Here is a 24,440-nt window from a genome sequence, read left to right on the forward strand (position 1 = left end):
TTGTTCCAGATATATTTCCATCAAGTGCTGTTTTGCACATGTTCTTCTTGGAGAGCTGGGGTTTACTCCTGTCTATCCTTCCATGAAAGCCATTCGTATTCAGTCTTTTCCTGGTGGTGGAGTCATGAACTCTGACACTTACCATAGCAAGAGAGGCCTGTAGATCCCTGGATGTGTCTTTGGGGTTCTTGGAGACTTCTAGGAGCATCACACGGTCACATCTTGGAGAGAGCCTGGTAGGATGGCCACTCCTGGGGAGATTGGTAACAGTCAACAGTTCCCACCGTGTTTTTACTGTGGAATGATGGACTTCATATTGTTTGGAAATGGCTTTGTATCCCTTCCCAGATTAATCAGCAACAATTCTTTCTCTAAAACAATGTCACAAATTTCCTTTGATCTGGATACAATGTGTTACCACAAACCAGAGTGCTTAAGACCAAACTGACAATGTTTTCTGTTTTGATATAGAGATGATTTGCACGTCTTAGTGCACCTGATTCTACATACCCTCTTTACTGAGATGGTGCACTTACTTTGTCACATAAAGATATCGAATGCTAACTGTTTTTTTTAAAAAAGAATGACAAAGTAGACTTTTTGTGTGTTATTTGTGACATGAGGTTATTTTAATCTACTGTTAGGATGTGGTGAGGACTAAGCGAAGGTCAAATATGTCTAAATGTGTTAAACCAATCAATCTTAAGGAGGTGTACTTACAGTACTTTTTCACCCCACTGTATATCCACATGTTCAGAGAGACACAATGCTGCGCATCCAGGAGGAATATCTTCTGGTTTGGGGTATTTGCATTCACTGAATAAAAAATAAGTATGTCTTAGATTGCTCACTTAAGTGTGCTGTTCACAGGGATACAGTATGAGAACTGAACACTGTTTATTGAGTTTTTTATTCGCAGTATATTTACTGCAGCATGACCTGCTTGGCTGAGGTCCAGCCCTCTGGCCACAGGACGAGGAGGCTGGGAGCCCCTGCAGAGAGAGGAGTGACCAAGGGGCAGCTGCACAGGGGGAGGAGGGGTGGAGGAGGGACACCGGAGACAAATACAAAGGAGAGAAGTGGCTGATTTATAGTATTCATAATTGTTTTTAAATGGAGGAAATGACATCAGTAATGAAATTAGGATGTAGGTCAAATGAGGCCGATTGAACTTGTCTATGGCCATTCTTCCTGATCAGACTCCATTTGAAATTGCCGTTCCCCCTAATGTGACATGAAGATTGCTTATGGATCCTAGGTGATCCTAGGTGTTATTTTAGAAGTCCCCTCATTCCTTTAAATATTCTGAAGAGACTAAGTAGTGTATCAGTGTGGATGTTCCTCGCTTTTGTTTTCGGTCCAGTGTTAGTTCATTCACTGGTCGGTCTGTGGGCTAATGCTTTGGCAGTAGGGCATTCTATCAGAACCGCGTGTGCTCAAGGGGGCAGCAGCAGAGCCCTGTTTGGATTTGAACCCACAGCCTTTCACCTTCAAGCTCAGCACCCTATCCAATACACCAACCTTGGCCAAGCCTTCCAGGTGACAGGCCTACAGCCATATGAGCATCACAGGAGACGAATACGTCAGTTCAGCTTGCATATCATTGTAAAAGCTGCTTTGCTTAGATTTTATAAATTCAGATTTCATTACCTTGACACGAATTTGAAATAGTACACAGTGGAAAAAATGTTTTATTGAAACGAAATGTGGTTTTACCCAGCCCAAACCATAGTCAGTTTTTCCAATTATTAGTATGAACTAGAAATCTTATTATGTCTTGTTAAATGTTAAAATAGACTGAATCATCTAAAAGTGACGGCTCCAGTTATAATTATTAAAGGCAATCAAATTTTTGGTTAATTTTTTTTTTCTCGGAAACCAAGTTAAAAGTCAAACTAATTATATGCAACTCAGATGCTAAAGTAAGAGGTTGCAGGGATGTTGTTATTCCCTGAGATTGATTAGGGAAACATATATGATTTATCTTCAACCAAAATTAATATACAGTAGTACCTTAACTGAAAATGAGACAATTCTAACATTTTGGAGGTATTCTGAATTGAATTTAGTTTGCTGAATTAAACTAATTTCAGTTTCATACTATTTTCCTTATGAACTTTCATTAAGATGAACTGTTGGTAAGCTAATGAACCTCTAAAGGAATATTCCAAATGATTAAAGCTTCTCCTTTTTTATTTGAGGCTGTTCTAAAGCCAGGGGTGATTTTTCTCCCCTGTCACTTAGAAAGGTCAAAATATATGAAATGTAATTTTCTTATTGCCATTTCTATTTGGGAGCTTTCAGATAGCAAATGTTTAGCCCTGTACTGCGGGGAGATCTCGTCAAAAACATCCTTCTAATTCATAAGCATCTGAAATAAACAACAGTTTGTTGAAACCAAATCCTGTATTATAACAAACGTGAAGTGGTGTTTTACAAAATGGTCTGGATGAAAAATGATGTTAAATCACTGGACTGCTCTGAGTAATTTGGGTCAAAGGCTTTGGAATGGCTTATGGGGACATGATGTTTACTCTTAAAAAAAGTATTGTTGCCACCTGTTCCCATATCCCCATTAATTAATCCAAGGAATGCTGTTTGTGCTTTTCAGAGTTTGAATAACCCTGAAATTATTTTGCAGGTGGTACTTATTTTTACATATACTGTACATAGTATAGGTACATAGGTTTGCATGTCTCAAATATCAGGATTTTCTGTGGGCTACATACTCACCATTGTCCCAGTCAATGGTTCCTGTGCACACTTTACTCAACAGAAGCAAACAAGGCAGCCTGTTATCCTGAGTGCTTTGTAATCAAGTCAGGTGAGCGCCTCTGACCTCTTGTGTCCAAGCTTTAGTATCATATTGTAATACTCCACAACTGTTTTTTGAAGCTTGTTAGTTTCAAAATATAATGGGAATAAAGAAATATATAGGGCCTCTTTATAAATAAATTAATGCATGGCTAGATCTGGGAGAAAGGCTTAAACTAAGAATGCATGTCCACTGCATGGGATACCCCGAAATAAGTATCCCCCGATACTTAAGTAAAGGTTTGCTGCCTATGCATGCTGACGCAGCTTCCTACTTGAACTACCAAGTAGCCTTGTGTTTGATCATCGGTAGTTTCCAAACGACTGATCATCTGTGTCTCTCTAATGGATACAGACCATCACATCACATCCAATAAACGCTTCCCCAGTCCTGGGACGCGCTGAGCGCAAGACAGGATACACCGTGGACGGGATGCCAGTCCATCCCTGTTTAATGAATATTCATGTATGGAAAATAAAAGAGTTATTCCTGATAGAATAAACGAACAAATTCTAGTATGCCAGAGCTAGCGCAGGGCAGAGGGCTGCAGCAGGGCAGAAGAAACTTGTGCGGTGACCAGATTTTCATGTTTGCTTTACTTGGAGCACTGTATGTGTTCCTTAGCAATTCACATTTCCTTTGGCATTCTACAGATTTTTATTGCTGTTTTTCAATTCTTTGGGGTGACAAAAGGAGCTCCTTGAGCAAAGGACTTTTGCAGGTTTGCTTTTTAATGTGTAACATATAACGAGGCGTTAAAGCAGCTGATAGCATGCTAATATTAACAATGCTTCATCTCTGTGTGTATGGGTGGGTCATAAAGAAACCAATCACTTATAACTGCAACAGACTCACACAATGTTATTTCCTGGGAAACGGCAATAGTTTTTTGTAGCAGGTGCACTGGCATTTTATTGAAAAGACTTGGTTCTCGTAGAGCCTGGATAAGCATGTGTCTGGTCTCTGGGCTCTGAGCCCTAGATGCCATATGTCATCCCAGCTCATTCCAGGGCTGTGGAGTGGCCCGGAAGTCCGGAAAGGAGGGTCATGTGTAACCGAACTGTCACCTTGCCATTGCCCAAGAAAGCTGTTGTTACACGAACAGCACAAGGACATAATTTGTCCCGCTGGGATATTGTCAGGTCGGGATGAATCCTCAGGAAGGGCAGTAACAGTCCCAGGGCTTGGATTGTCTAGTAGCTGTGTAGTCAGGTGGCCATCAATCACAGCAAAGTGTCGATCTATAGTGACTAGACACTTCTGCCCAGACCATTACACTTGGGCCTTCCCCTTGACTGGTACATTAGCATGCTTTTCTGCACAGCCTCTCCAAACACACTGACATCCATTAGGGTGGTCTGTCCAAAACCATGTGCTCCAAACAAAGCTTGGCGGCACAACTGTCAGGTCCACCTGAGGTGATGTAATCCAGCCTCCCACATACCAGCGGCTGAAGGCTGTATCCACCAGGCTTGATGAGCAGCAGGTTAACTGGTCGTTTCATCACCTGTGCAATCAAGTCTCTAAGTGATGCACGTGCAAGTGAGAGCCACTTGTGCAAGCCACTTGAGTGTGAATGAATCAAACATTACATTAAAAACATTAAATCGATATACAATATCCACACATTTTAGTTTTCAAGCACCACACATACATAGAGAGTTACCACCTGGAGGGGATGCCAGGCCATCATCCACCCAGGATGTTTTTAGACTGTGGGAAGAAACCAGAGCACCCAGAGGAAACCATGTGAACACAGTGGGAACATACAAGCCCCATGCAGATCTAACCTCACGAATTGAACCCAGAGCCCCCGTGCTGCGAGTAAGCAATGATGACCACTGCACCACCGTGCTGCTCACCGTATCCTTCCCCTACATTGATTTCTAAATCATTTCAAAGAGGCTTTGTATTTTTCCATGTTTCCCTAACTTGAGAAGAAGCTTTGGAGATTTTTAATAAAGGAAAGAGTGAAATCAGACTTTCAGCAAGTTTGCACATTCTTCACTTTCCAGATATTTGCAGAGTCTGGTCTCTCTTTTAAAGCCCAGCTCGAAAGTTGGCCTGTCTGCTGTATTGTGTGTGTTTATTGGGAAATTGGTTGTGACAGAATTGAATTTTGTTAAATTGTTAGCTGTCCTGTTCTTATCACGACTGTCTGTTGATGTTGAATGATTCCTGTTAAAGGGTATAAGGAGCCTAGTTTGGCTATAAACACTTTCTTGTACCAACAAGAAAAAGGTTGCTTTCAGGTCTCCAGAATTTTCACAGCCTCCATAGAGCTGTAAACTCCTTGACACTCAGCGGGCTTTATATTGTGCCAATTCCAGAACCTACGTTTTATTAATCACGATGTGCTTGCAAAAGCTGTATGCTAGCTGCGGTACTCCAAAAGAGGAAACTCTCTGTTTATCAAGTACAGTATCTGTGACAAGGATTGCCGAGCATTATTGCACTGATAATGTACCTGCATCGTCCCAGACCTTTCCAGAAAGGACTTTTTTCAAAGAATGAATAATAATAACCTGTAAACCTTCCGCCTGGGAGTTATTGGCAGAGCCTGTAGGTTTTCCAGTGCTGTGCTCTGTCCCAGGCTTGTAAATTCTGCCGTGTTGGCAAGGTGAGTTCCTGCTGAGGATCGCATGGGTCCCTCAGAATAGCTGGAATTATTTCCCATTTCTGTGGTGCAGTGACTCACGGAGGATGCTAGCCCCGGACTGGGACGCATTTCTTTCCAGACCCCCTCCCATGGCAGTGCTCTCCTGCAGCACCAACGCCATCCCTTCCCATTCTCCCTTCCCGTTAAACTGGCCGTTTCCACTCGCGCCTCCTGGACGGTCCCACACAAAAGCACTTTCCACAGGCCCCTTGGTGTCCCCCACTAATTCATACCACTTGTGCAGGAAAGGCCCCACAACCTTAGATGGCTCATAAGGATTCCCTGGAAATATATAGCAGTCTTGACTTTGTTTGAAGGAAATGCTGAAGAGTAGGTTCGCTCTAATCCCAGAAATGGCTTGACAGTGCATGAGCTGACACCCTAGGAATGGGGGCAGAGATCTAATTAACCCATTTTTTCTCCTCCCCGACTGAAGCAGGCAAATTGAATGAAACTTGTCGCTCTCTGCGGGCTGTCCCAGTTTTCCTACTATTTCAAATGGATTCTGCAGCCATTCAATGGAAAGAATACTGTACTGGAATGAAAACTGGAAACCAAAGCCGCCATCAGCGAGCTGCTTTGGAATCTTATTTTGTACACGGATGCCTGCCAGTTGTATTAAAGTATTTTTCCAAGTTTGTTTACAAAAGCTCACAGACACAAACCTTTGTTTACGGGGATCAGAAGCAATAATCCTTCCTAATACACCGGTTTTAAATCTGTTTCAGGCGATTAGTTTCTCAGCTCCAGCTGTTTGTTCGGCAGAGTTTCAGGTTATTTTGAGAAACAGCGGATGTTAATTTGTGGGGCTTTACTCATAGGCGTGGAAAACAAGCCAAGAAATCTGCCCACATCACAGAAAACTGGCTAGCGACAAGCTGTCTAATTGCATAATCATAAACTCTGGCTCAAACATATGCTTTTGAGTACACTAATGTTTTTTTCTACACTCAGCCTGCTTTGTTTGGACAATGAGAACAATAGTTAAACCTGTTTTTAATATTTAGCTGTATTGTCTTTAGTCCTCTGCAGGGCCTTCTCTGCATTCATGGCAGAAGTGTGGATGGATGGCTGGGTTTTAAAATAACCCAAATTATTCAATTATGTTGAACAATTATAGAAGGCATTGAATTACACAATTCACATTTTTGCAAAAACATAGAAGCAACCACCCAACTCTGTAAATACATAAATCAAATATGTTATTCAAATACAGCGTCTAAAATGTAAAACCTATTCTGTAAAGACTTGTTTTTTCTCTGCATCTGCAGATGCGTGGGTAAGCGCTTACAGTAGATGTGTACATGCCTTCTCCCTAGTGGGAACAGTGCACGTGCTCCCCACAGGGACAGTGAAAGATTGTTGTCTAGTGCTCGCCTCTAGTGACAGGTACCCCACAGTTTATCCCAGGGATGAAAGGTGGCTTTATCCAAAACCTTAACACAGTTTAAAATGGTTCTCCCAAGAACAAAATAAAATGAATACGCTACACAACATCAAGTACTCAGGCTGCTCAAAGAACAGCCTGAGGAGGCTTTATAATCTTCAGGGCAGAGTGTCGCTGTGCTTTCCTGGAAAACTGAAAGGCACAAACACAGTGGTCCCTGTAATTACTTAGTGCAGGAAAGGGCTTGTGGTCAGGGGCTGCGTCTTTCTCAGAGTTAGGTCCCCTTCTGCATCCAAACCCAAATTGTCGCGACCAGGCAAGTGGATACCAGAAGTTAATGCTCTCTGTCAGTGCTGGCAGCATTTCTAGCCAAGTGCTATTAACTCTGAAAGGGAAAGGCATTTCCTCCTTGTAAATGCCATATTAAATTATTATTATTTAATTTGGTAACAGGGAAAGCCTATTGAGCTGTATAGCTCATTTTCAAAAGTGTCCCGGGCGAATGGGAGTTGTAAATGGAGATGGTGCTTTTATAAGTCACTCAGGAGGGATGTGTGTGTGTGTGTGCGTGTATTTGGAGGTGGGGAGCTAGGGTGACCAAAGTTCACATCGACTCGGATGCTGAACACTATCTCTTAGATACTGTAGCAGGTTGAGGAGGTTTGGAGGACCAGTGACCTCCCAAAATCTGCAGGGGTCCATTCTTCTAAATCCTGATGCAGAATTGCTAGCTGCTAAAATGAGGATTTTTTGTTAAGCTCTTAAACCATTAACCATGAGGTTTGGGGATCCCCATAAACATAGGTTCATTTCTGATTTATTCCCACTTTGTTCTTAATTCGTACATTGATGAAAATTTCAGTGGAGATGGAAATGAACAAATTTCAGGCTTGAATGAGCTGTCTCTTTCCTTCTGTTTTTTACTTTTCTTGAGAATGTGCCTTTGGTTCGGGCTGCTGTTCTGGAATTAAGGAGAGCAACAACTGGCTTAGCAATTTCCCAGCTCTTGTTGGCCAGCTGTTTAGGGATTGCTCTGTTTTACAACAGGGCATCATTTTCAAGTAGTCAGAAACACATTACACAGAACAGCGACTCCAAGTACCCTCTGAATGGGCCTGGCCTGTGCTCAGCTGAGTCTTCTGAGTTCATTAAATTCATGTTTCAGCCTTTGGGGTGTTTTGGCATTCATCTCTGTTATCAGTTGGACGTAGGCTGAGATTGTTTGTCTAAAATTAGCTGTGTTTCGTGTTGTATTGGAAATGGTGGCAGAGAATCGGAAAGACTGAGTGGTTTTGAGAGAGAGAGCTACCCATATGTTTTCAAGCCAATGAGCTTGACAAGTTGAGAAGTTTGGGATCTTCTGTGTTGTACATGTTATCTTACCTAACAGCATTGTATATTTATGTTAAATAGCCAGCCTGCATATTTCTGTCTACAAAAATGCAAATGCCTTTAAATATCAATTAAAACTGTACAGATTGAACTTAATATTACAGATGTGAGTGTGATCCTTGAGTCCTTGAGACCAACTGTGTGCAATTCAAAAGGTGATCTATAATGATCCTTATCATTGTACCATTTGTTTGCCTCTAGTTTTAGCAAAATGTGAAGACTTTGTTGTCCAGTGTAGTGGGCGTTGGACATTACATGGATGAGGTTAGGAGTATATGGTATCTCATATGTTTGTTTTCTTTATGGCAGCCCATATTATATCTGGACAGTTAGCAATTAGCAATTAGCTATCATCTATTAGCTATTTATCTTTTTATCCTTCTGCTATTTACTTAAGCTAATATCTAATGAGTCCATATGCACACACCAATACACATTAGAACAAAAGTGTGTTCAAGTAGGGAGCTGCATCAGCAGGCGTAGGCTGCAAAGGAACAAGTAAAGGTTTATTTATTCCCTGCTGAAAAGAGAAGAAAAGAAACACAATGTTTCGGCTGTGGAGCCTCACACCTGAAGAAGGCTCCACAGCCAAAACGTTGTGTTTCTTTTCTTCTCTTTTCTGCACGGCATAAACCTTTACTTGTTCCTTTGCAGTGTTTGAAAATGTTATGTTCCAACGGAGTGATCTATTCATGTAGGAACAGCCCAGCACATGGATTCCTAGATTCCTAGATGTAAAGTAGTCGCAGACCAGTGCTGTGCTGTGGCTGATTTACTGTAAGTGACCTCTCTGGGGGGGATGATTGCTGATGCCCGTACATCTGCTGTACTGCTGGAGGCATCAGCTCGGCTAGCAGAACAGTCAGTTTACATTACCTTCAGGGCAGTGATTGGCAGCTTAAAAGCCAACAACAGGAAGTGAAATATAGCCGATGAGAATCCAAGTAACCGCTGTGCACATCTCGTGCAGAACTATTGCACATAGACCAACTGTGGTGGACTGAGTGGTCCCAATTGTCCATAGACTTCTATTAACATCTAGTACATCTGATGACACAAATGCAGTTATAATACTCCTGGCAGTAGACCAACCCAATGTTGGGAATATTCTCTCACATATTTGTTAGGTACAGAAACACTGTGGGTAATCTGAATAATATGACAAAGAACCTTTCTAGGTAACTGTTAGAATGATGACATATTATGTGTTAATATAAATATAAATGAGGTGTTTTACCCCTATATAAAATAGCACCAAGTTCATAAAACTGAATTTGTACTTTGAACTTTGTGAGGACATTTCTGCAGTGTAAACTGGATATAGAAAGTGCTCAGTACATCATAATGCAGTATACTGTCAATCGAAGACTATGAAATTTTAATGAGAGAGACGATGGAAGTGGAGACAAAAAACTGTTGTTTTGGAGGAGCTGTGTTTGGAGCTTTCTCTGTTAATATTGATTCTGTCTCACGTGGGAATGGATTCATGTTGGGCAGAACTTGTTCCCGAGACCTCATGAGAACTGTTTCTAGACGAGGAGAGATCACCTTATTCAGGCTATAATGAAGCAGCTGACTCATTTGAAACTTTTTCAGTTGTTTTTTATTGCAACCAAGAAGCTGTGGCGGTGAGTTTTTGTTTGACAGCAGCAACCGAGAGACTGCGTTTACTAACTTTAGCACTTTATTAATCTGGAGATATAGGACGTATTTCCTATACCTACTGGGGCTGAAGGTGGCCCTCATTCCTCTAGGAGCTTATTAAAAGGAAAGGAGTCAGGCCTTTCCCTGCTGGACAGGCTAGTGGATAATGAATAGGAATTCTGAAAAGTAAAACATGATATTTTCAGCATCGGGCGACTGTGACGTCCTTCACTGGAGAGTAACTGCCAAAAAGGGTCCGCACAGTGCAATGTGATATCCTGTAAATTTTACTCTAAAGAAATGTGTGTCATTAACGCCATCCATATATCACAGAGTCAGCCAAGGGGCTGGATGTGAGCACAGGGCAGTTATTGTGTAGCTTTGAGTCAATGGATGAGATCCATTTTGAGCAAATGTACAGTCTTTTAGCCAAGCTGATACTCACTTTCTTGCTCACAGCACATTTTACTGGTCTCCAGCACAGCTGTGAAAGCCAAATTTATTCGTAACAAATGTATGAACTTCTAAAAATAGGTGTATTCAGTAGGGGCGTACAGGGCTTAATTAAGTCGCCCACAGGCTCTTGTTTATCGCACTCTTCTCCGTATCGCCCCTGGTGGATACCCCCCTTGGGTGAAAGGCTGTTTCATGTGGCCACACGCTTCAGCCCTTAGTGGTTGCTGTGTTCTGTATGGAGCAAGCAGTGACGTCCACCAGGCTCAGCTGTCAATAGGAAGGGGTGCCGAGAGTTTGTAAAATGTCCAGCCTAAGGCAGTATCAACTATCAAGACACATGTAGCTTTATTTTGCTAACATCAGCAACTGAATGGAGTGATTCTGTAGAAGCCGGTGTTCAACAGAGTTCATGCAGAATCCCACCTCAAGCAAAGGGGATTTCAGCTCACAAATTCACAGTTTTGTTGATGTCTTTCAATTGTTTCTTTTGAAAAAGTGTATGTTTAACCCTGTTGCTCTGGCCCCACATGAGAGTTAAATTCTGAATTATGTTTGGTCCACCTGGGTATTAGTGCTTCACAATAGGCGAATAACTCACTGGTTCAGTTCCTGTCCCAGTCCTAGCAACATCCTTACTCAACATGATTGTCTCATGTTGTAACCCAGGAGGTTAACAGCCTGGCTGTATTGTCACTGAAGTTGAAGTGTGACTAATTTCCTGCTACTGCAGCAGTGATCACGAGGCAGTGAACCCTTGGAGGCTTCAGTATTACAAAGTCAACATTCCTTATCATTTCAAAAGTTAACTTAACCTGTTTACTGCCATCTACATGTGAGGGTAACAGGGAAACTACAAATCACATAAAGGCAGTAGAGAGGATGTACTGTATATTTTTAGGGGACTGCTGAAGTTCTTAGGGCACAATAGTGTTGACGTTTACTCATGTTCTAAAGAAATGCACAACAGAAAACAGGGTTCTGATCAAAAAGGCAAGTTTTGAAATTAGAAACTGAGTCAGCAAATAAAAGCTGAGTATTTCACATCTGTCAGTCTGATTTAAGGCTTTGGCAGGAACTACAGTTTAATTGAGAATAATATAAAATGGGACATGAGGCTTTTAAGAATTTTTAAAATTTGCTTTTGAAAACTGTTTAAAAATACAGTAGCTAAAGGGCAAAATGGTTTCTTGCTCTTGTGTCATACCTTGAAAATAGTTCTCTTTATGCAATTGAATTCACCATTGAGCTACAAACATTGCAAATTTCCAGTTACAGATATAAATCTACTAAAAGGAGAATAATAGTAATTTGAAGAAGTGTAGTGAATAGTGTTTCTATTTTTAATTAGCTGAAGCCTGTACTCAAGGTGATATATGAATTTCCTTAAAAACCTGACAGGATATAGAAATACAGAACACAGAATAACATTGGCAACAATAGCAGTGTGGAGTCGTGGCAGGTATGATCTCAGGCCTGGAGGTTGCCAGGTTCAACTCCTATACCTAACAAAGTCCTCACCGAATAAAAGGGTCTCCAAGTTGCAGCTTTTTGCATTTGACCTCCCTAGAGCAGTAAAGGAACAAGTAATAGGTGTATTCCGTACTGAAAAAAAAGAAGAAAGAAAACAACGTTTCGACCATGGAGCCCTCTTCAGATGTCAGGTGTGAGTCACAGCCAAAACGTTGTGTTTTCTTTCAGCATGGAATAAACCTATTACTTGTTCCTTTGAAGCCTATGCATGCTGCCACAGCTACCCACCTGAACTACTATTCCCTAAAGCTGGGTTATCATCTTGAAGCCTGATCTCACCAGGTCTCAGCCGCTAAACAAGCTTTAAATACTGAAGGGAGAGGGCCGTGGTTGGATAATTGGTTCGGGAGTGAGAATTTGTGGAATCTGGTGCATGTGGGAATGTGATGGGTTCAATTAGGATTGAGATTGTGAAACAGTGGGTTTGGGAATGTAACGGCGTTTGGGTGGGAGAGTGTGGGGCGTGACAGCTAAGGGATGAGATGTCAAACCAAGTTTCTGACTCTTTGGCTATTGCAGATTTTCAAAAGAGAAGATGTCCAGGTTTAATTCCACTCTGGGCTCGTACACTCGGTCTTCCTCAGGTTTCCCTTTAGTTTGACGCATCCCTCCCCCTGCCCTGCAGTGCAGTGGGGCTGCTGTGTGTCAGCCTGGTGTGGGCTGTGCTTCAGAGGCAGGTGCAGTGGCGTAATGCTCTTAGGGATGAAAAACCCTCTGTCTGAAGTATGTTAGCATCCAATATCAAAACAGCCCAAGGTACGACACGTGTTGTCAATTGCAACACGTAATTTACAGCGGTAAAATCAAATGCAAAGATGCCATCACAGTCTCAACAAGGAATATTACAGATATTTTTTTACAATACTTAGTTTTGGCCAGGGGTGTTTTTAAGAACCTGAGACAATTACAAATGATATAAGGCCCTCTGGGGCATAAACACACCCAGGATCTAGCCGGTGTTCTAGGTTGAACGTGTGAGGGAAGGTTGGAGAACCACGGATAGCTTTAGGATGTCAAAGTGTTTGCTTGCTGTTCTCAGCGTAAAGAGAGGGCGTTTGCACTAGTGGCTGTGAAAGTGTACGAATCTGTGTCTCTCTCTCTCTCCCTCCTCCCCGCCCCCCACAGACAAGCCCACCGGCTACGGCTCCAACACGAGGCGCCCCCACAATCGCGGCATCGTGGACGAGTGCTGCTTCCAGAGCTGTGAGCTGTGGAGGCTGGAGATGTACTGTGCGCCGGTCAAGCCCGGCAAGTCGGCCCGGTCCGTACGAGCTCAGCGCCACACGGACGTGCCCAAGACGCAGAAGGTAGGTCCAGCTTCAGCAGCCACCCGGGTGCCCGCGGGCGGACTGGGATTGGCTCCCAGCTGAAGCCGCAATGGCTCGCTGTCGTTGAAGAGCAGCGCGTTGGTTTTCAAGTCCATGTCTGCTCGTAGATGGAGCCAGTATTTGTCATCCTCATTACAATACACCACTTTTAATAGCAAGAAAACACTTGAATCTAATGTTTTCAAATACGTTATGACTGTATACAACCAGAGCGATGAAAACTCATGTTTCTTATGTGGATTGCTTATGTGAGCAATGACTCAAAACCCAGACTCCTGTCGAGGAGACCAAGCACTAACTGGGGCCAGGCAACGTGCCGTGCTTAAGTCAAACCCTGTCAGGTCTTCTGAAATGAGCTTGAAAGGGACTTTTTCCATTAGACACTGGTCATTGGTCGACCAGGAGGTGTCCCTCTGACTTTCAGACTGGAAAGTCTTTCGACAGGGCACCGTGTGGTAGAAGGTGTTGTCTCTCACATGAGATTATAGACCATGGCCTTGTCAGAAATCTGTATGATGAAGATCTTACAGCCAGTCTTGACAGAAAACCCCGGCAAGGTCATCGCAAATTCCAGTTTCCAGTTCAGACCAGTCTGCATTTCCCCTTCAGTGAATATTAAAGAAAAAGAATTGAAGAATCAAGAACTGACCCCAACCTTCAAGCCCCTGCTTCATGACTCTGACCTGGTCAGTTGAAAGGTCTCTTATCTCAGTGAGGATTAAAGTCCATTTCCTTTCCCACTCTCACCCCCAAGTATTCCTAGACAGGCAAACCCTGAAGAAAGGTTAACATTAAAGTCCTGTTGGGTCAATTTACACCCTTAAAAACATACTATGCTAAAATGAATGAATAATGCATTGAATTTGAAAACTCAGCTGATACAGAAAATGAAGGACAATATATATGGAGTTTAAGTGTCCTTTGAATCAGTGGTGTTTAGTTATGGAGGACCTCTGTCTTCTGTTTTTGCCCAGCTGAGTTCTTAATTTTAGGCAAATTTATTTCAGTATTGTATTTGAGACATGTTTCTGAAATTTGTTTTTACACTTTTAAAAAGACCTGTGGCAGTTTGTGAGTTTCAAATCTTTCCCCTTTCAGGTCTCCTGCCTGAAATATAATCAGTCGGACCTTGGCAGTACATAAAGACTCTCACTGTGGGAATAGTTGATACAGTGTCTTTCCCACCTGTGTCTGTTAATGTTAGTGTTTAGACAGAAATAAGGGAGAAAATTCTTAATTAACAAGATGAGAAGAACCACATAAAGTTCTGTGTGCTGAAGAATAACACTAGTGAAGTTGGTTATTTATTAAACCAAGGACTGAGTGCAAGAACAGGTAAATAAGTCAAAGTAGATAGCAGATCAATTATAACATCAATTAACACAATGATAAATAACTCATTTGGAATTAAAACCAAAAACATGGGCTGTCTCAGGAACTAGATGTTATTAACACATTGAAAACCTGTCAGGAATAATGGCAGGAAGGACATGTGTTTCAGAGCAATTTCTTGCTTCTTCCACTCTAAAGTTTTTCTTCTTCTTTTTCTAAAGATTTTAGCAACTGTAGGAGGTTTGGTGTATGAAGCAGACTTGTAAAAGGTTCTGTGTTTAAGGCTGTGTCAAGCACTCTATAAAGAAATATTTATCTGCTCAGCTTAAAGCCACGTCTGTCTCCTGAGTCTGGCTGCTGTGCTGTCACAGTGAGCATTCCTGGTGCTGAGGCTGTGATCTTGGGAGTTGGGAGTGTTTTCCTGTTATTATTGTTTTTGCACAAGGCCAAACAAGACACCAATCTGGATGAGACCTTATTTCCTGGCTCTCCTTTGCCAGGAAACAACCAGTCCAAGTGTTCCAGTGCCTCGTTGAAACTTTAGTTTTCTCAGCCATGTGGCTTTGCTAAGCACAATACATGCCTTTCTGGGAGGCTGGACAATTGTCCATGTGCCAGGTGCCTGGTGTCATACACAACATGCCTGTCCATGTGCCAGGTGCCTGGTGTCATACCCAACATGCCTGTCCATGTCCCAGGTGCCTGGTGTCATACCCAACATGCCTGTCCATGTGCCAGGTGCCTGGTGTCATACCCAACATGCCTGTCCATGTGCCAGGTGCCTGGTGTCATACCCATCAGGCCTGTCCATGTGCCAGGTGCCTGGTGTCATACCCAACATGCCTGTCCACGTGCCAGGTGCCTGGTGTCACACCCAACATGCCTGTCCATGTGCCAGGTGCCTGGTGTCACACCCAACAGGCCTGTGTATGAGTCAGGTGCCTGGTGTCATACCCAACAGGCCTGTGTATGAGTCAGGTGCCTGGTGTCATACCCATCAGGCCTGTCCATGTGCCAGGTGCCTGGTGTCACACCCAACATGCCTGTCCATGTGCCAGGTGCCTGGTGTCATACCCATCAGGCCTGTCCATGTGCCATGCAGTCTCAAGGCTTCTGTGTTTTGCTGAGACACCTCTGAACCTTTAGCCTGTAGGGTTCTGCTCCTCCTGTGTCCATATGCTGATTTCTGCTGCTTTTTGTTGAGTTGTCACACTTGGAACAACCCATAGGTGGATCGTACCATAGCTGTGTCATTAGTTAGGAAACCCCAAAAATAACACAATAGCTAAGTTACACAGACTATTTCGTCTGGGCAATGGATCTCCCATTGGGCCTTGTTCATCAGTAGATTTGTTTCTTAGCCCTCAAGGCCTGCAGAGGTCAGGAAAAGGTCCAAAATATCTTGTGGTGCCAGTAGACCATGAGTTTGATCCATTTACCCTGTTGGTGTTTAGAAAATATTGTGTTTTTGTAAGCTTTTAAGGCCATTCTTCAATACCCATTTGCTATTTTAGACTTCTTTAATTAAGCCGCATGCAACCAAATTGATTACATTAATCAAATCAAGTTATTTATTGTATATCATTCAGGTGTTAACTGGCAGAATTTCAGCCCTTAACCACAAATTGAAATACACTGTGAACTATTCAAGAAATGGTTGATTAGAAATATGGGGGTAGATCTGTTCCTTAATGATTTTGTATATTGAAAAGTTTTTTTTTTCTCGTCTTTCTATGAGTGCCACAACTTTAAAATTATCACATGCAAATGCTGTCATTTTGTATTTCGTTACAGAAAAATGTATCTGGTAATAGTCACCCATCTTGCAAGGTATGTCTTTTTCCAGGCAGATGCAAGTAGAAACCTAATGCACGGAGTCTGGCATGCTGTGATGTGGTGTTGAAGCATGCATAGTATGCTGGAGAGGTCTTTATTGATATTCAACAGCATGCTTGCATGGGTTTGCATGTGATTTCAGCAACACAGGTGAAAAAACAAGCATTAGAAAACAATATTGCATTTTTAGTTTTTATTTTGCCTAAAACCTGCAGAAATCGAATTATTTTGTAGTAAAGGTTACCCTTGAGTAATTCCTCTACAACTGAATAACCAAATGTGAATTGCTAATTGTTAAGCTCAGCTCAATGCCTCAACCCTAGCACTTGTGTACATGGGAGGTGTGCATTTTCATCTATCATTTTTCACTGTGTGATCTACAGCGCTCTTCAGAGAGCTATCATCAGTTGCAGGCATTAGACTTCTCACTTTCAGAGGAGTCTGGCCAGTCACTGTTGTGGAGGAAGCTAAGGATATAATAACAAACTACAGGCCTACATAACCTTAGTGGCACTCAGCCAATTGTGTCACTACCTGGGGAATCCTGGTCACAAACTGGACCCTATGATTCAATTAGTACCTCTGCTGGTTTGGCCAATGAGAAGTCCTGAGATCCTTTGCTAATTTCATATCTTGTCTTTTTTCACATGATAGTCGATATTTTGAATTATGTCTGGTCATTGCTCTTCATGTTATACTGTCTTGGGTAGGTGTGTGTATGTTCTAGAGTTTGTAAGCATCTCGCCAAGACTATGTGTTATTACTACTGCTCATGAGGTTAGCTGGTCATTTCTGAATCTACAAGACCATGCTTTCAAAAAACTGCAAATTGGCAGTTCTCATCCACTCAGCTTTCTGTGCCGAGTTCATCGTAGCCCCATGTGGATTGAATAAAACCCATTAATCAAGACAACAGTCCTCTTGGTAGTCTTATATAAAGCCTAAAGGAAAGTGTAGGAAGGCAGCCTCAAGCATGCTTACATCTTCACTATAATGGTAAAAGCTTGCTTCTGTTAAAACATGACAGTTAACACAGTGTTTCAGGAAAAGTATGAGCTCAGAGGTTCTGTCTTGAATTCCCACCTGTATGGCGTGCTCTTAAGAAAAGTGATCTTGCTTTTTCCTGGACAGTTTGGAAAAGTGAAATCTATTAATGGAACTGCAGTGCTTGTCATTGCAAGTTAACAGACTTGAAAGCTGATGGCTGTTACTGTAGACTTCCATGTATGCTGAGCATCAAAAGAAATTTATCACTACGTTTATGTTGGTATGACCACAGAAATATAAATTATAATAATAATAACTAATAATTGCTTACACTTATACAGCACTTTTCTGGACACTCCACTCAACGCTCTGTACTGAAAATGGGGACTCCCCACCACCACCAGTGTGCAGCATCCACCAATATTTGTATATTGATTAAAATGTTTTCAGGCACTTAATCCCCTAATAAGTCAGAGCACTGCCTCGACACAGGCGTTTAACCTATTCTGTGTCAAGCGTGGTCAAATTCAAAATGGAAAAATTCAGGAGAAAAACGAATGCCCTGCTTATCAAGAGAACAGCATCTTTGTGCCATCGGACTATAGGAGGCCAGACTAAGTGACCACAGCTGGGCTCGCTGGCAGTGGAGACCAGTCCTCTTTAGCGATGATTTATGGTTTTGCTTCGGGACTGATGGATGTCTGTGAACATTGTGCAGGTGGGCAGAATGATGCCAGCTGTTGTGAACAACAGACCTGTAGGATAATCTGGACTGGAGTCTCTAGTTGCTCCACTCCACTTGTAGTGACTGTTGGCGATCACCCTGCATGCTGTCACGTTGATCAAGTCCTGGGATCTGACTTCCGGGCAGGACAGCACTCGTGTAACAGTGCTCTTCCTGTGGGTGAGGATGTTGTAACAGTTCTGCTTTGAATGCCCTATTTAGCAGAACTCCACCCCATTGGACAGCTGTGGGATGAGTCACAATAGTGTGCAACATCTAGGGCTCAAACACCAGTGCACAGACTCATATATCCCATATAGCAGCACCTGCAGACTGGTGCCAAACCAGATGTACAGGTCGTAGTGCCTCAAACAGTGTCCACACATCCCACTATCCTGTGACATGTTTGCTTTCAGAGTTGATGTCATATTGATGACAAATGTTAATGCTCTGTTGGTTCAATAAACTCTCACTTTGCCTGTTACTGATAATTTACTGCTAAAAACTGTGAATATGTTGCAGTTAAACATGATATGTGTCTTTTAATGCTCATTGTGTGTTAGCCTATATGAAGATTTTAAACTTTTCACAGTGGAAGTGTGCAGCAGTTAATCAGTAGCAGAGCCTGTGAGCAGGGGGTAAGAGGGGGTAAGAGCTTGTACTAATAACCAGAAGTGTACAGGTTCAAGTCCTAGGTGGGGCACTAGGTTTCAGTAACATGTCCTGCTGAATAAATTAATACAAATGTAAATCACTATAGAAAAACAAAACACTTTATTTAGGCTTTTATTGAGATCCCCTGTGTGAGGCTGTAATGCTGTAGCTGACCTGTCTGAAAGTCACCTATCACAACTTGAATAAAAGTCAGGTTACTGCCACACTCTCCCTGCCAGATCTTCCTTGTAAACAGATCTCAGGCTCAGAGGGACTCAGACCATTGAAGAGAAGACTACACAGTAATCTGAAATATCTGCTGAATAATGTGCACAAAGTTTGGCACAAATGTACAATAAGTATGGATATTAAAGTTCAATATAGGATAGGGGTCAATGAAGTCTGGAAGAACATCCATTTCACTAAAAATTCTGTATTTTTCTGGGTTAAATGTGAATCATTTTTTAAATGTTAAATCTTTCAGCATTAAATCTTTTAATCAAACTGAGTTTTGACGTATGAAGTGGAGAAGTTAAAGCCACTCTATAAGGAAATATTTATCCACTCAGCTTAAAGCCACGTCTGTCTGTCTCCTGAGACTAGCTGTAGAGCTGTCACAGTGAGTGTTTCTGGCACTAAGGCTGCAATCTTTCCCCCGATGTCCAAAGGCCATCGCCCTGGTGGCATTTTGGAGTGTTTTCCTGTTATTATTGTTTTTGCACAAGGCCAAACAAGACGCCAGTCTGGTTGGGACATTGTCTCCTGGTTCTCTCATGCCAGGACTCAGCAGAGGCAGTCAGCCCAAGCATGTGACCAAGTGCAGGTCTCCACATCACTTCTAACAGGCTCACCAGCAGGATATATCATTGTCCATCATGACTGACATAAAAGTGATATTCCAGATTAAGGTCTACACAATATCAGATTCATGTCGTATATTCACAAGACAATGCAGCATTATGCCTGAAAAGTTATTCCTGCTTTTTCCTCATATTTCATTTCTGTAATCTTTTTTATTTTCTTCTAGCTGACCAGACAAAAGGACACATCAGAATTCCTTCTGCTGCTGCAGAAGTCATTAGTGACATCATCAGTAGCCTTTTAAGTTTTTAAGGCATTTTGGCAAGTTAATCATTTTAGATATCTGTCTGAACACATATGAACAGAGGAAGGTTTTTTTTGGCGGGTTTAGGAATATATTACAGCGTGTTAAAGAAAACGAGTAACCGCAATGCTTAAGTGCTGTCCGTCGGCGAAGAAGAAACCTTTCAGGCCATGGTTCTTCTTGTGACCCAGATTATTGTAATCCTGTGCGATTAGAGGACGGAAAGCAATTACATTCAGTCTGTCTTTTTTATTTTAGGAGGTGCATTTGAAGAACTCAAGCCGAGGCAACAGGAACTACCGGATGTAGAAGAGCAAAGCCCAGGAGCATGACAAGGAATGGGAGAACGAGGGGTGTGGTCATACATTGGTCATGCCATGCGTACTGTATGTCATAGAAAGGAGGAGCATACGCGCCCTACGAACACAGCAGGCCAATGTAGCTCCTGGGAACTGAGCGCCAGTTATCGGTCTGCGTTTCCTGCACTTTCCCCCTGCCTCCCTGTGTCCCAGATATATTTCAGTTCCGGTTGTGTTCTGGCACACTGACGTGACTGGTGTTGGATAAGCTACGGTTGCTGCAGGTCTGAGCTGGGCGTGACAACCCAGTGTCTTTACTCTTTTGTGTTTGGATCTGGAAAGCTGTTGGGCAGTGGGCCCTAGACTGTCCTGTTGAGCAACAGTCCTAGAATAAAACTTGCTCTATGTATTTCTGGCTTCTCAAAGGTTATATAATGGACATCCCGCAGCAGGTTTCTTTTTATGCAAGAATACAGGGAGGAATAGGGGGTTTACAATGCCAAGCTGTTTATCACATTAGACAGTGACTGGAGACAGCCCCTTCAGAGGGCTATCGAGCAACCTTTGCTTTACACAATGAAAATGTATTTCTCTGTTTAAAAAAAAACGTGGTAGTAACACGGCTTTATGAATTCATCCCCAGATTGTTTCTGAGAATACCAAGTGTATCACAAAATGTAACAAGATGTCAAATGTGTTGAAGGCACATTTAGATGCTTTTGTCATGCAGTGGATATATACAGACATGACTGGTAAACTGACTTCATGTGAGGACCACAGCCTATCTAGAACTGTAATTGAATTTTAACATCCAGCCAGGGGTTCATGGGTTTGTAATAAGCTTAAACTCTGAGCAGCTGAATGCTATGTTTCTTAAATAATGTGAATGAACAAACAATGTGTTGGCACCACCTATGCATCAAACAACCACAGAGTTTTAGGTAAACTTAAGATGTCACACCAGTTATTTTGCTGGCGAAGGAGTTTTCCTTCGAGACAATTTACTGTAACCTCTCATGCTGTACCACAGTCCAAAAGAGTCCATGGACTGTGTTGAAACAAGAGGGGATATGTGAAAACAGAAACAGAATGTCAAGAAAATTGTTTGTGGCCTGTATTACCCCTGCTCTAAAGTTGCTTCCGCACTTTGAAGAAAACTGGGTGCATAATTTCCCCCCAAGTGCTGGAAAAGAACCCTTTAATTTAAATGTCAGATGTGCACTGCGAAAATGTGAAAGAGTGCGTTTCTTCTTGGGTCTCTGCTCACTAGGGCCAGCGGACACCAGAACATTACAGCTGTCTCCCATACTTGCTGTGTACTCGTTGTAGAGATCAAAACCATTTTCCACACCTTTCAATAAAAGACCCAGAAAACTAACCTTATCCCACCAGCAGCATTTAACCCCAATATTGACGACTTACAGGCACACCATTTTGCAGGTAGAAACTGGCTGCATTTCATAGGACGAGACTTCAAAACAAAAGGATTAAAGTTAGCGCTCCAGCACAATGTTGAAGAACGAGGTTTTTACTGTGCCCAGCGGGAGCCAGTCGATTAATGATTGAGTAAACCTGGCCTGCCTCCTTTATTTTGTGCATTTATGGAGGAATCAGTGCTCTTTTAGGTATTTCATCCTAAAAAAACAGGCTTTTCCTGGAAAAATATACAAGGCCATCCCACGTATCCTATCATAAAGCATGTATCATTCTGGAAAATGCCAGTGGACAATGTTTTTGCTAATTTCAAAATGCCTGTTCTTTGAACCACAGCTTTGGCTATCGGCTATAGTTTCCAAGTATTGTAGTGTTTGCGCAATCCTCAACATTGATAACAGTTTACCTTTCCCACTTTGGGTCGCACACCACAATGACCATGAGCGAAGCCGTTACTGCAGGCACAAAGTCTCCTCTCCGAAAACATCTCACACCCAGAGTAGCTCTGAAGGCCAGGGGTCAGTGAAACCTGAGCGTGTCGAGGAGAACAGTTGCCAAGCGGTGAAGGTTTTCACAAAAGTGTTCCCAACACATGTAATGTTCGGTAACCTCACACAGACCTTTTCCTTCAGGTAATAAATGCTTTTTGTATCTGTGTATAATCAATCATATTCCATATATGTTATTTTATGCATTGTTCTACTATCATTGTACATGTATAGCAAACCATATTAAGAAATCTTATCCACTGTATAATGGTGCTATTTTGTAGTTTGTTACTTGCAAGGGTTGACTAAACCAGTAAAAAGCAAAACTAACAAGATAGAAGTCTTCCCTTTTGCACAGGCTTATGGCCACAGTTTTTAATAGTTTTTTTATTATTATTATTTGTAAGCTATTTCAATGAGTTAGGAGTGTAAATGAGCAAAAGTATTTGTGTGAAATCTGTGAATGCATGGAAAAAACGTCTCTTGATGTGATCCCAAGTTTCTATTTTTTCTACTGTTTTTTAATTATTCAGTATTAATCCCGATGCCAAATGACTTGATCAAAAGCACTGTGAAACTGTAACCTTCCATTATTGCTAAGGTGTTGAAATTCAGTGTTATCCTGTTTGCCTGTCCTAAAATGTGTACTGCATTATTCATCGATGATGATGTTTCAGCCAGGGCTTTACACTCATGTATGCTGTGCGCAGTATTGAAGTACCGTATTTTAGGAATGACAAGCTCAATATTTCTCAACCTTTCCAGCCATGCTTATTTGCTTATGTAAATACATTTGTGTTCATTTTATCTACGTTCCCAGAATAAAATCATCCCACCTCAGCATCAAATAGCAACCGTACAGTTCTGCCATGAGGTTGGAATTAAGTTAAAACCAAAGAGCGTATTACATTCCAAAATAACAAGGATTAAAAAAAATAGATTGTTAGAAATACTTCACTGCTAGTGTTATCTGTGCTTCCCAAGAGCTCCTCTAATGCAAACAACCTGTCAGCTCTGTATATTAGTGATACATTTGCAAAAGAAGTCCCATTTGCAAAGACAAGCCGGATTCAGATGTGGCCTAGAATCCTCTCATCAGATGCTCTAAAACAAATATGAAAACTCATTGCCCTGTGTCTTTATATTGCTGTGTTTGGCTGATGCCTTTTCCCAAAGTGACTTACAGCTGTGCCTGTTTACACTGCTGGGTATTTTCCTGGAGCTGTTCCAGTGAAGAACCTTGTTCAAGGGTGCAGCAGCAGTGTCTCACCTGGGATTTGAACCAGCAACCTTCTACAAACCCAACCACTGCTTCTCTAAGTTATGTAACATACTACAAACATTATTCATATTTTTCAGCGCCAAGCACATAACTGTCACATGAAGAGGTCCAGTCTCGTACTTCTTCATTTTCGCTAAGCCTTGCAGATGGCTGAATGCTGGAAGAAGAATGGACATGGTTACTGGGATACGTGGTGCCATTGACATGGTTACTGGGATACGTGGTACCATTGACGTGGTTACTGGGATACAGTACCTCCTCTAAGGGGAAATGCCCAAACAGGAAAGTACTTCTCATTTATTGACAGATACCATTTAAGAAATCAATGTAAATCTGTCCAGAAAAATAAATAAAAATTGTCCATTCGTCTGATTTATTTTCCTGTCTCTGTAACAAAACAGCACATGACTCCTGGGGAATATCCTCCATAACTACACATATATAAAACATATAGATGTAGCGGAGTTAGTTCGGACACGGTGACGTCATCGCCCTCCCTGCGCGTAGCAGGGACCTCAGCTGCCTGGGCTGGGGGGGAGGTCTCCTTTAGCTCATAGGGCTGGTTCCCTGCTGCGTTGCGCCGGAGACCCGGGTTCGCACCCCAGGTGTTGTGGGATGAAACGGCGGGCTGGAGGGCATGAGCCCGCGCTGAGCCACGACGGTCACATAGACAGTTAAGTCTTTAGCATGCCTACCCGACATATGGGGATCCAGAGGCCATAGTTCATCCAGCTGATTGTAGCAATGTTATTGTGACACTTTGCAAAAGTGCTCTCAGGCAGGGTAAGGAGCAGTAGTCAAAGTCACTAACTATCTTCTAATAGCTTCTGATTCTGGTTCTCTCTCTCTATCCTCATTCTTCTTGATCTCAATGCTACTTTCGACACTGTTGACCATGACATCTTACTTTCTCGTCTTGAGACTGTGGAGTTTCCGACACTGCTCTCAAATGGTTCTAGTCTTATCTCACTGATCGCTGTCACTTTGTCTCTCTTGGCGGATTTAGGTCTGAAATTGGTCTCGTTAAGTCTGGTGTTCCTCAGGGTTCAATACTGGGTCCCCTACTTTTCAGCATTACATGTTTCCAC

At 42.2% G+C, this 24,440-nt stretch overlaps 1 protein-coding gene across 3 annotated transcripts in view; it reads left to right on the forward strand.

Annotated features, from left to right (window-relative positions):
• igf1 (insulin-like growth factor 1) overlaps nucleotides 1-23,724 on the forward strand; it is a 32,695-nt gene extending 8,971 nt beyond the window's left edge. For 2 of the 3 annotated variants that reach the window (XM_015351933.2, XM_015351935.2), the window contains 3 exons: nucleotides 13,009-13,190; nucleotides 16,338-16,373; nucleotides 20,108-23,724. In XM_015351933.2, coding sequence (XP_015207419.1) covers nucleotides 13,009-13,190; nucleotides 16,338-16,373; nucleotides 20,108-20,158 — 269 coding nt within the window. In that variant the 3' untranslated portion in view covers nucleotides 20,159-23,724. The remainder of the gene's footprint in view (nucleotides 1-13,008; nucleotides 13,191-16,337; nucleotides 16,374-20,107) is intronic. The other variant, XM_006633061.3, reaches the window with a different exon arrangement.
• Nucleotides 23,725-24,440: the final 716 nt, after the last annotated feature.

Source organism: Lepisosteus oculatus, chromosome 7 (genome assembly GCF_040954835.1).
Source record: "Lepisosteus oculatus isolate fLepOcu1 chromosome 7, fLepOcu1.hap2, whole genome shotgun sequence".
Lineage (NCBI taxonomy): Eukaryota > Metazoa > Chordata > Actinopteri > Semionotiformes > Lepisosteidae > Lepisosteus > Lepisosteus oculatus.